Source organism: Podarcis vaucheri, assembly GCF_965113315.1.
Source record: "Podarcis vaucheri genome assembly, chromosome: Z".
In the NCBI taxonomy this organism is placed as follows: Eukaryota; Metazoa; Chordata; class Lepidosauria; order Squamata; family Lacertidae; genus Podarcis; species Podarcis vaucheri.
In genome coordinates this window covers 1,692,049-1,704,829 of record NC_138758.1, presented here as the reverse complement: position 1 = coordinate 1,704,829, position 12,781 = coordinate 1,692,049, and the positions used below count along the sequence as shown (strand labels likewise).

Genomic DNA, 12,781 nt, shown 5'->3' with positions numbered 1-12,781 from the left:
TCCCCTTGATGGGTTGCAATCTGCACAAAGGGTGAGCTGTCTTCTTCTCAGGGCTGAAAAGCTCCCCTTTCCTGCTGACTAGGTGGCTCCAAGATGCTGGAGTTTAGGGACTATGCTGCACAAACAGTGATGGATCTTCCACCCTGGCCACCACACCAGTGTCACGATCTACTGAAAGATCTCTAGGTGCTTTGCACTGCATCAGAAAGGGCTCCTGCCCCCCAACTGTTTAATGATCAGAAATCAAGTTGCCCATTGAAACATTCTCTGCCCTGGCTGGCTGCATATTTGTCAAAGGCTTAAGCATCCTCCCCTATGGCCACACCACCTTGAACTTGCCCAATTTTGGAAGATGGGGGGAGGATTTCCACACAGTGCAGCTTCACCCAGCATGGCTGAATTGTAGAGTTTAAAAAATGCACCTGCCACAATTACCTGCTTTGTAGAGTTCCAAAAAGCAAAAGAAAAGGAGGAGGACTCTCTTCACTCATGGACTTTCTGGTGACATGCATAAACTATGGCTGCTGCTTGATTCCTGGTATTTTCAGCTATTTGTTTAAAGAGACAGCTTGAGGCAGTATATACCCTTCAGGCTGAAGGAAACTCTTAGGCAGATTAGTTGTAAGCTGTGAAGCACCCAGCTGGGGTCAGCCTTAACAAACACAAACCTTTGCAATGCTACCAGTAGGAGTTCTCATCTCTCTCTCTCAATTTGTTTCCCCCTCTTTAAATAAGCCACCCAGGTCCCCCCCCCCCCATAATCAGATTCTGGCAGACTGCACACAGACTTTCCAATAAAAAAAGCAACAGAGAGAAAATGAAATATGGATCTATTATTTTTATGTTTATTTCCCCCCTTTGTACTGATGAGAAGTAAGGCAACCCATTCATTGAGGATAATGTGAGGAGCTGTTACACATCTCCAGCAGTAAACAAAATTCAGTTAATGAGTGGCATTCAAGTTTTCATTAGTTTTCTTGAGTATAATGCTTGCACTTTTCTAATCTGAGTATAATGCTTGTGCCTTCATCTTCATCTGTCACTGGGAGACTATAAACTGAAAGTGACCCAGAGGGGAATGTGGCTCTCCGCTTAAGAGCCCCTTTCAAACAGGCAGAGGAAATGGTTTCCTTTTGGTCCTTGTGGGTCCTTGTAATCTGCCACTATGCAACTAACAAGATCTAAGATCACTTCAGGGTGACTTGCCCGCAACAGCAACAGGAACGTTGCACAAAACTTGTAACAGGCTGGGTTTGGACCGTGGCTTCCCTGGAACAGAACTCAGGAGAGGGAGCTCATCCGAAGATTTCCCACGAGAGATGCTGCAAGGATAAGGGGAGGGGGAACTATCTCACATATTTGATGCCATTTCTAATGTTACGGAACAGTCTTTTAAGTTGGATCCAGTGTTAACACTTTTGTTATTGGACATTAATATCAATTCAGGAGGACTCCCCTGAGTGAGTGCTTGAGGGCCCTGCTCTTGCCACTTACCATCTGGCCTGGGGCGGGGCCTGGGGCCTCATAAGGACTGTGTGCTGCTTGCTGCCTGCTGCCCAGGAAGACTCCCCTGAGTGAGTGCTTGAGGGCCCTGCTGTTGCCACTTACCATCTGGCCTGGGGCGGGGCCTGAAGCCTCACAAGGACTGCGTGCTGCTTGCTGCCTGCTGCCCAGGAGGACTCCCTGAGTGAGTGCTTGAGGGCCCTGCTCTTGCCACTTACCATCTGGCCTGGGGCGGGGCCTGAAGCCTCACAAGGCCTGCTTGCTGCCTGCTGCCCAGGAAGACTCCCCTGAGTGAGTGCCTGAGGGTCTTGCTCCTTCCTAACACTTACCACCTGGCCCAGGGCGGGGCCTGACAGGCCTCACTAGGACAGTTGTTACTGCCGGAGAGGCACAGAGTGTTTTTTAAAAAAAATTTAAAAATTTTTTTTGGATTTTTTGTATGTGGGGTGTCGGGGTGGGCTGGATGTTTGGTTGGGCTTGGGGAATTATTATTATTTTTTTAATTTGATGTTTTTGTAGTTTTTACATTTTTTGTTTGTTTGTTTGCATTGTTTTATTGGTTTTGTTTGTTTGAGGTGTTATTTTGTTCTTAGGGGGAGGTGTCAGGGCTGCCGGGGAGTGGGCCCCAGCCCACAAAATGGCTGGGGCATGTTCCACGGGGGGGGATGCACTGGGACAACCGATCTCAGTGATCACGGGTAGGAGGAGGAGTTACGCTAAGACCAGACCATGTCATTACAGAGGGGGCAGGTTTAGTCGTTGTCTGAGGACTATCCCTGCCTCCGGGGCTGGTCCTGACAGGATGGATATTAGAATCAGCAAGGGATACTGTCAGGGGTTCAGGAGCAGAGGCAAGGGCAAGGGAGGAAACAGAGAGCGAGGGGGAGGAGGCAAAAGAAAAGATTAGTGATGACGACGACCCGAGATCTCCGAGTCTTTCCAGTGAATCAGAAGATTCACAGAAAGGAGCACCAGTGGCCAGGGCAAGGGGGGAGCCTAGGGGGACACCCCAGGAAGATAGAGCTAGAGGGGACTCAGAGGGGAGCAGTTGGAGATCGGGACCAGCGTCACCGCCAGAGAGCAGGGAAGAGGAAGGGGGCCAGGGATCAAGCGCTGGCAGCTCACAACAGGAGGGAGGGCACGAGTCAGGAGTGGCCACACCTCCATCAGGGAGCGAAGAAACGGTCAGACGGAAAGTGGAAGGTTGGGCGCGCGCGCCAAGTTCAAATGCACAGGAAAGTGACGCAGTAGGCAGTCCGGAGAGGGAGCCAGGTCCTAAAGCCCGGCGCAAGGAGACAGAAGGGTCCGGGGGGTCGGCGTCGGAGGAGTCCCAGAGGGAGGAGACTCCGGGGGGCAGAGGGACCCAGAGGAGAACAGTCAGGCGGAAAAGGTGGAGCAGGGCTAGGATATTAAGTTGGTGCACAAGGGGCGGAGACTCAGACGGAGCTTCGCCGATCTAACCATAAGACGTAGAGTTGCACGCAGCAGCTTGAGAATGGGAACTGTAACTCAATAAAGACTTTTACTTAATGGTCGCTGGCTAGCGTGATCCTCTGTGAGCTAGGATCGGGGAGCAACTCTGACAGATACCCACATAGCCTGAAGGTGCTGCTGTGCAATGCCAGGTCAATGATTCATAAGACCACTGCCATCCATGACTTGATCATGGATGGAGGACTTGACCTGGCATGTGTGACAGAGACTTGGTTGGATGAAGCAGATGGGCCTGTCCTTGCCGCTGCTTGTCCACCAGGTTTCTCTTATGCACAGCAACCCAGGTCATGTGGGCGGGGAGGGGGGGTTGCAGTGATTTTTAGGAAGTCATTAGTTTGCACCAGGCGTCCTATTGGGAAGACCCAGTTTTCTGAGTGCATGTTCTGGAAGTTGGGCAATAGGGGCAGTACAGGATTCCTTTTGGTGTACCGACCTCCCCGCTGCACCAAGGATTCCCTACCCGAGCTGCTTCAGGTCGTGGCGGATGTTCTCCTGGAGACACCTAGCTTGGTCGTCCTAGGGGATTTTAACATCCATGCCTACACGACCTTACAAGGGGCCGCTCGGGACTTCGTGGAAAGCATGGCCTCCATGGGGCTGTCCCTGAATAAGTCTGGCCCAACCCATAGCCGTGGACATGCCTGGACCTGGTGTTTACCTCTATGGATGTTGGTGATCTGACACTAAGTAAAAGCGAAACGAAAGAAGTGCCATGGTCAGATCACTTCCTGGTGCAACTGGACTTCTCTGCGACCCATCCCCTCTGCAGGGAGGTGGGACCAATTCGGATGGTCCGCCCCCACCACTTAATGGATCCAAATGGTTTCCAGAGAGTGGTAGGGGATGCTTTATCCCATGTTGATGGCCTTTCAGTTGATTCCCTGGTGGCCCGCTGGAATGTGGAGTTAACCAGGGCTATTGACTGTTTGGCTCCGAAGCGCCCTCTCCGATTGCATGGAGCCCGGACAGCCCCGTGGTTTTCCCCGGAGCTGAGGGCAATGAAACAATCCGGTGGCGGATAACTCATTCCAAATCTGACCGGACACACGTTAGAGCTCAACGTCGAGCCTACCAAGTGGCGATAGCAACGGCGAAGAAGAATTTCTTCACCGCCTCTATTGCATCTGCAGAAAACAGCAGCAGGAGACTTTTTCAGGTGGTTCACAATTTAGCGGAACCACCTGCAACATCGGGGCCCAGTACGGGCCACATGTTCTCCTGCAATGATTTTGCAAAGTTTTTTGCAGATAAAATCGCTCAGATTCGGGAAGAGGTAGACTCCACCGTGGGAGCAGGACCGGGGCGGGAGAGTGCTAGAGTTCTGTCTAGTCAAGTTGAGTGGGATCAATTCCAATCTGTTACCTCCGAGGATGTGGACAGGCTGCTTGGACGAGTGAAGCCAACCACCTGTCTCCTGGATCCTTGCCCATCCGGGCTTATAAAAGCTAGCCGGGAAGGACTGGGCGATGGGCTTCGTGGGGTGGTGAATGCCTCCCTCCGTGAGGGAGCCTTCCCAGACCCGCTGAAAGAGGCGGTTATTAAACCGCTTCTTAAAAAACCATCCTTAGATGCGGCCACGATGGCCAACTATCGCCCAGTCTCAAATCTTCCATTCCTGGGCAAGGTGATTGAGTGAGCGGTTGCCGAACAACTCCAGGCACGCCTGGAAGAAGCGGACCATTTGGATCCCTTCCAGTCGGGATTCAGGCCTCATCATGGGACTGAAACTGCCTTGGTCGCACTGGTTGATGATCTCCGGCGGGCTAGGGACAAAGGTGAGAGCTGTTTCCTAGTTCTGCTGGATCTCTCAGCGGCGTTTGATACCATCGACCATAGCATCCTTCTGGACCATCTTGAGGGGCTGGGAGCGGGGGGCACTGTTATACAGTGGTTCCGCTCCTTCCTCCTGGGCCGTGTTCAGAAAGTGGTGGTGGGGGATGAGTGTTCAGACCCCTGGGCTCTCACTTGTGGGGTGCCTCAGGGTTCTGTCCTCTCCCCCATGCTTTTCAACATTTACATGCAGCCACTGGAAGAGATCATCAGGAGGTTTGGGCTGGGTGTTCATCAGTATGCGGATGATACCCAGCTCTACCTCTCTTTTAAATCAGAACCAGTGAAGGCGGTGAAGGTCCTGCGTGAGTGTCTGGAGGCGGTTGGAAGATGGATGGCGGCTAACAGATTGAGGTTGAATCCTGACAAGACAGAAGTACTGTTTTTGGGGGACAGGAGGCGGGCAGGTGTGGGGGATTCCCTGGTCCTGAATGGGGTAACTGTGCCCCTGAAGGACCAGGTGCGCAGCCTGGGAGTCATTTTGGACTCACATCTGTCCATGGAGGTACAGGTCAAATCTGTGTCCAGGGCAGCTGTTTACCAGCTCCATCTGGTACGTAGGCTGAGACCCTATCTGCCCGCGGACTGCCTCGCCAGAGTGGTGCATGCTCTGGTTATCTCCCGCTTGGACTACTGCAACGCGCTCTACGTGGGGCTACCTTTGAAGGTGACCCGGAAACTACAACTAATCCAGAATGCGGCAGCTAGACTGGTGACTGGGGGCGGCCGCCGAGACCATATAACACCGGTCTTGAAAGACCTACATTGGCTCCCAGTACGTTTCCGAGCACAATTCAAAGTGTTGGTGCTGACCTTTAAAGCCCTAAACGGCCTCGGTCCAGTATACCTGAAGGAGCGTCTCCACCCCCATCATTCTGCCCGGACGCTGAGGTCCAGCGCCGAGGGCCTTCTGGCGGTTCCCTCATTGCGAGAAGCAAAGCCACAGGGAACCAGGCAGAGGGCCTTCTCGGTAGTGGCGCCCACCCTGTGGAACGCCCTTCCAGCAGACGTCAAAGCGATAAACAACTACCTGACATTCAGAAGACATCTTAAGGCAGCCCTGTTCAGGGAAGTTTTTAACGTGTGATATTTTATTGTATTTTTGGTTTTTATGGAAGCCGCCCAGAGTGGCTGGGGAGGCTCAGCCAGATGGGCGGGGTATAAATAATAAATTATTATTATTATTATTATTATTATTATTATTATTATTATTATTCAGTTCTGCAGCACAGGGAGCTGGTTGGCTTCCTACGGTCTGCTGCCCACTTGGTGATAGTGCAACAACGGAACTCTAAAACCAAGTTACTATTCAATGCTCAAAATGCCTTATGTGATAAGGAAGACTTGTAAGAGGCTCCTCAGAATAAGATGGTTTTGCTGGAGCCTGGCTTCTCTTTCTTTCACACATCAATGCAAGAGGGAACACTCTGACTCCACCTGCTACCCAAGCTTGGACGTGGACAGGATATGTTAAAAGTTAGTAAATCTAAGGATTTTGCATGTGATAGTTACAGTGTGGGCTGGACCTTAAAGGCACAGAAAATAAGACTTGTAACTGGACCAGTGCTTTCTTGTTTACCTGGTTGTACTCATGATGAAACAATTTTTTTTCCTGCTGAAAGAACTATGCACACAGTCCAGAGCTCCTTACAGGAAGGAGGGGGGGATAAAAATATAATACGTACATATTGAAAATAAATGGGAATCTTACGAAGATGGCTGGCATTGGCTTTCTCACCTCCTTCTAGTGGACAGAGTTTCTTCGTGTTCCACAGGAGCAACCCGTGTCATCTTCTCCTCAATGAAAAGGTCCTCAGGATACGAAGCTGACCGGGAATGCCTCTTCTGAGAAAGGCTGCATAACTTGCCAATCTGAAAAAAATAACAAAACCAAAGAACCATGAACCTCTCCCCCTCCTTGATACAGTTGCTGAAATGCTAGCAATTGTCAGGGCTGGTTCAGCTGCATAGAGACTCAGAGACAAGCAATAACATTGATTATTTGTTCAAGGAAACAGAATACAGAGAAACCCAAAGGCAATACTGTCTCCCAGTAAAGCAGTTGCCAGAACTGACAATCTGTGCCTCCCACTTCCCTCTACAACTCCATCAGGGAGAGGTCCCCTGTGCTCGTTGTTCTCCTCGATGCAAGGTGCTCCCTGCCCATGGAGACAAGGGAGGAGGGGAGCTGGATACATTAGGACCCACAGGCTCCTTGTGAAGCTGCTGCAGCCTCTGTCCCCTCCTGCACCTCAGCTGCCTGTCCTAGAGTGCTTTCTGCCTCATCTTCCTCTCTCTTACTCAAGCCTGTTGCTTGTTCAGCATCCAACCATTCTGCCCCCGCTTCATCATCTGACCTGTCTTCCGCATCCCACCACCATCTCCCTGGCTCTGAGCCTTCCTGTTCTGGGGTGGCCCTTGGGGGCTCTCTAGCTGGAGCCTCCCACCCCTCCTCATCCTCCAGCCAGTCCCTGACAGCAACACTGGACGCTGCCTTATATGGCAGCTTGTTAATGTCTACAAAGGCTCTCCAGGGTTTCAGGCAAGAGTCTGTAGCTGCCATTGGGGATTGAACCAGGAACTTTCTGCATGCAGAGCAGGTGGTCGTCCACTGAGCCCCACCCCCCTTCGCACATGCCAGATCATTTTAAGCCAACACCCTTTGAAACTGCAGGCCATTTTCTCATGGTTTCCTTTTAACATGACCAAAGGAGCAGAATGTGAATTTGTCTCATGTGACCAAAGCTGCAGAACAATCTAATTAAGGATGTTTTTAGCTTAAAACATTCTCATACGTTTATATATTTAAAAATCACAATCTTGTTCAAAAATCTCATCATTTCAGAATACATAGAACCACAATTTCATTTTAAAAATAAATAAATACATGACTAATCTTTGTTGATGTGAGCACTTTATGATTCTGAGCATGAAAAGATAGCCAGCTCTCAGCAACTTTATTGCCACTTTACCTGTTTTCTTAATTCTAAGGCAATTAACTTAATAGCACCATTATGCATTTTATTTTCTCCTTATTATGTTGCTGGTATCCCTCCTACTCTCCAGGATTTAGGGTAAAGGATCTTTGCATCTTACCACATACCTTTAATACTTCTCAGGATTTGCTATTTGCACACAAACCTACAAGAGTCAATAAAAATGTTGCACAGGTCCAGAGAGCTGCATTCAGCCTCCACATTCAATATCTGTCCAATAGTTCTTTGCTGCTGGACACAACCACCACAGGCGGTGGTAGAAAAGTTCCCAATCCCGCCTCACATTTCCATCACATGAGATGTTAAGTACCCGTCCTATTTTAAGGTTTCCTAGTGTGATGTTTGGTGTAAGGTTGAGATGGGAGGTGGTCCAGCATCAAGTCTAACCCCCTCCCCATGGCACCTATCCTGGATCTGGCACCTCTGGGTGGTACTTTGCTCCTCTTTGCCCTTATAGAATCATAGAATCATAGAGTTGGAAGAGACCACAAAGGCCATCGAGTCCAACCCCCTGCCAAGCAGGAAACACCATCAGAGCACTCCTGACATATGGTTGTCAAGCCTCTGCTTAAAGACCTCCAAAGTAGGAGACTCCACCACACTCCTGGGCAGCAAATTCCACTGTCGAACAGCTCTTACTGTCAGGAAGTTCTTCCTAATGTTTAGGTGGAATCTTCTTTCTTGTAGTTTGGATCCATTGCTCCGTGTCCGCTTCTCCGGAGCAGCAGAAAACAACCTTTCTCCCTCCTCTATGTGACATCCTTTTATATATTTGAACATGGCTATCATATCACCCCTTAACCTCCTCTTCTCCAGGCTAAACATGCCCAGCTCCCTTAGCCATTCCTCATAAGGCATCGTTTCCAGGCCTTTGACCATTTTGGTTGCCCTCCTCTGGACACGTTCCAGTTTGTCAGTGTCCTTCTTGAACTGTGGTGCCCAGAACTGGACACAGTACTCCAGGTGTGGTCTGACCAGAGCAGAATACAGTGGCACTATTACTTCCCTTGATCTAGATGCTATACTCCTATTGATGCAGCCCAGAATTGCATTGGCTTTTTTTAGCTGCCGCGTCACACTGTTGGCTCATGTCAAGTTTGTGGTCAACCAAGACTCCTAGATCCTTTTCACATGTACTGCTCTCAAGCCAGGTGTCACCCATCTTGTATTTGTGCCTCTCATTTTTTTTGCCCAAGTGCAATACTTTACATTTCTCCCTGTTAAAATTCATCTTGTTTATTTTAGCCCAGTTCTCTAATCTGTCAAGGTCGTTTTGAAGTGTGATCCTGTCCTCTGGGGTGTTAGCCACCCCTCCCAGTTTGGTGTCATCTGCAAATTTGATCAGGATGCCCTTGAGTCCATCATCCAAGTCGTTGATAAAGATGTTGAATAAGACCGGGCCCAAGACAGAACCCTGTGGCACCCCACTAGTCACTCTTCTCCAGGATGAAGAGGAACCATTGATGAGCACCCTTTGGGTTCGGTCAGTCAGCCAGTTACAAATCCACTGAGTGGTAGCATAGTCAAGACCGCATTTTACCAGATTCTTTACAAGAATATCATGGGGCACCTTGTCAAATGCCTTGCTGAAATCAAGGTAGGCTACATCCACTGCGTTCCCTTCATCTACCAGGCTTGTAATTCTGTCAAAAAACGAGATCAGGTTAGTCTGACATGACTTATTTTTCAGAAATCCATGCTGACTATTGGTGATCACAGCATTCCTTTCTAGGTGCTCACAGACTGTTTGCTTAATGATCTGCTCCAGAATCTTCCCTGCTATTGATGTCAGACTGACTGGGCGGTAATTATTTGGGTCCTCTCTTTTCCCCTTTTTGAAAATAGGGACAACATTTGCCCTCCTCCAGTCTGCCGGGACTTCGCCTGTTCTCCAGGAATTCTCAAAGATGACTGCCAGTGGTTCTGAGATCACATCTGCCAGTTCTTTTAATACTCTTGGATGCAGTTCATCTGGCCCTGGAGACTTGAATACATCTAAACTAGCCAAGTATTCTTGTACTATCTCCTTAGTTATTCTGGGCTGTGTTTCCTCTGCTGAATCATTTGCTCCAAATTCTTCAGGTCGGGCGTTGTTTTCTTTATAAAGGAAGACTGAGGCAAAGAAGGCATTGAGGAGTTCAGCCCTTTCTTTGTCCCCTGTTTGCATTTCACCATCTTCTCCTCTGAGTGACCCCACTGTTTCTTTGTTCTTCCTTTTGCTATGAACATACCCATAAAAGCCTTTTTTGTTGCTTTTAACCTCTCTAGCAAGCCTGAGTTCATTCTGTGCTTTAGCTTTTCTGACTTTGTGTCTACACGTGCTGGCTATTTGTTTGAATTCCTCTTTGGTGGTTTCCCCCCTTTTCCATTTTTTGTACACATCCTTTTAAAATCTTAATTCAGTTAAAAGTTCTTTAGATAGCCACCCTGGCTTCTTTAGGCACCTTCCATGTTTCCGTCTCATTGGTATTGCCTGACGTTGTGCTTTTACTATCTCCCTCTTAACAAACTCCCAGCCATCATGAACTCCCTTTCCTTTTAGTATTGTTGTCCATGGGATCTCACCCAGCACGTCCCTAAGTTTTATGAAGTCGGCTTTCTTAAAGTCAAGAAATTGAGTCCTAGTATGCTTGGCTGCTCCTTTCCGCTGTATAGTAAACTTCAGAAGAGCATGATCACTCGCGCCTAATGATCCTTCCACTTCTACCCCACTAACCAGGTCATCAACATTGGTTAGGACCAGATCTAAAATGGCTGTTCCTCTTGTTGCTTCTCCCACTTTCTGGACAATGAAGTTGTCTGCAAGGCCAGTGAGGAATCTGTTTGACCTTATGCTCTTGGCTGAGTTTGACGTCCAACAAATATCCGGGTAATTGAAGTCCCCCATTACTACTATCTCCCTTCCTTTTGCATGCTTGGCCATCTGTTCCAGGAAGGCATCATCTATGTCCTCCGTTTGGCTTGGGGATCTATAGTAAACTCCCACAATGAGGTCTCTGTTATTCTTCTCTCCCTTAATTTTGACCCAAATGCTCTCACTTTGGCTTTGAGGATCTAAATCTTGGATCTCTTCACAGGTATACACATCCCTGACATATAACGCCACTCCTCCTCCTTTCTTGTCTGGTCTGTTTCTCTGAAATAGATTGTATCCCCCCATTATTACATTCCAATCGTGGGACTTATCCCACCAGGTTTCAGTGATGCCTATTATGTCATATTTAGTTTGCTGTACCAAGAGCTCAAGCTCATCTTGTTTATTTCCCATGCTTTGCGCATTAGTCTACAGACATTGAAGTCCATTAATCATTCCCCCGTGTCTCTTATTTAAGGATTTTTTCCTCCCACCACTAGGTCCGCGTGCTGTTTTCTCCATTTGGTCTATGACATTTGGATGATCATCTTCATTAATTGATAGACTCCTACCTTCAGGAGCACTGTCTCCCTCCCCCACATTAGTCAGTTTAAAGCCCTCCTGATGAGGTTTCTGAGATTTTTGGCAAAAACATTTCTCCCAACCGTTGTGAGGTGCAGCCCATCACTTGCCAGAAGTCCATCTTCAAGAAACTGCAGTCCGTGATCTAAGAATCCAAACCGTTCCTGTTTACACCATTTGCGAAGCCAGCTGTTCACTTCCACTATTTTCCCCTCTCTCCCTGGGCCACGTCGTTCAACTGGGAGGACAGATGAGATGACAATTTGTGCATTTAGTTGCTTCAATTTCCTGCCGAGAGCCTCATAGTCTCTTTTGATCTTCTGGAGGCTATTGCTTGCAGTGTCATTGGTTCCCACATGAACCAAGAGGAAGGGGTATTTGTCAGTGGGTCTTATGATTCCTTGCAGTCGTTCAGTTACATCTTGGATCTTAGCCCCGGGGAGACAGCACACTTCCCGAGACATCTTGTCAGGCCCACAGATCGCTGCTTCTGTTCCCCTTCCCTGTTCCCCTAATTCTTTGGAGCGTAGCTACACGTTCCTCCAGTTGCTGGACTTTGTCTTTTAAGAGGGCAATCAACATGCAATTGCTGCAGGTGAAGCTGCCTGCAACCTTTGGCAAGATGGCAAACATTGCGCAGGAACCGCAGGTGACTGCAACTGTTCCCTCCCCCTCCATCTTGAGAACGTGTCATTGGGGGTGGCTACAGCGGTCCTCCATCATAGAAAGCGTGAAGACAGGACAAATAACTCCCCCCACAAAAAAACCTAGGTCTCCCCCAACAAACGTTTGAGACTAGCTCCCCTAAATCTAAAAGATGGATCAAACTGCGCGCACTGCTGCCCTGCAAGCTCTGATAAGCTCCTCCCACAGCTAATCACCTGCCTCAACAGAAACCCTGCCCCCTCTGACCTTTGCACAGGGAGAACAGCTAATCAGTCACAAAGAAACACACACATTTAAGAAAACCCTTTTTGCTCCTTCTTCAACTGCTGCCCTGCAAGCTCTTATCCTAGTCTTCAATCTTAAAATATTATAACATTAGATTTTTATAGCTGTAGATTTTTATAGCTATAGATTTATAGCTGTAATGTTATATTCCCTTATAACATTACAGCTATAAATCACTTAGTTTCTATCCAACATCATTCTAACATTCATTAATTTTACAATGTTTCTGTAAATAATCTTTAAACTTTTTCCAATCTTCTTCCACCGACTCTTCTCCCTGGTCTCGGATTCTGCCAGTCATTTCTGCCAGTTCCATATAGTCCATCACCTTCATCTGCCATTCTTCCAGGGTGGGTAGATCTTGTGTCTTCCAATACTTTGCGATAAGTATTCTTGCTGCTGTTGTGGCATACATAAAGAAAGTTCTATCCTTCTTTGGCACCAATTGGCCGACCATGCCCAGGGGAAAGGCCTCTGGTTTCTTCAAGAAGGTATATTTATATACCTTTTTCATTTCATTATATATCATTTCCCAGAAAGCCTTAATCCTTGGGCACGTCCACCAAAGGTG

At 48.3% G+C, this 12,781-nt stretch overlaps 1 protein-coding gene across 3 annotated transcripts in view; it reads right to left on the bottom strand.

The window, feature by feature from the left end:
• The window catches only part of GPC3 (glypican 3), a 298,650-nt gene that overhangs the window by 121,214 nt on the left and 164,655 nt on the right, over positions 1 to 12,781 (bottom strand). For all 3 annotated transcript variants that reach the window (XM_082207444.1, XM_082207445.1, XM_082207446.1), the window contains one exon: positions 6,566 to 6,699. In XM_082207444.1, the coding sequence (XP_082063570.1) occupies positions 6,566 to 6,699 (134 nt within the window). The remainder of the gene's footprint in view (positions 1 to 6,565; positions 6,700 to 12,781) is intronic.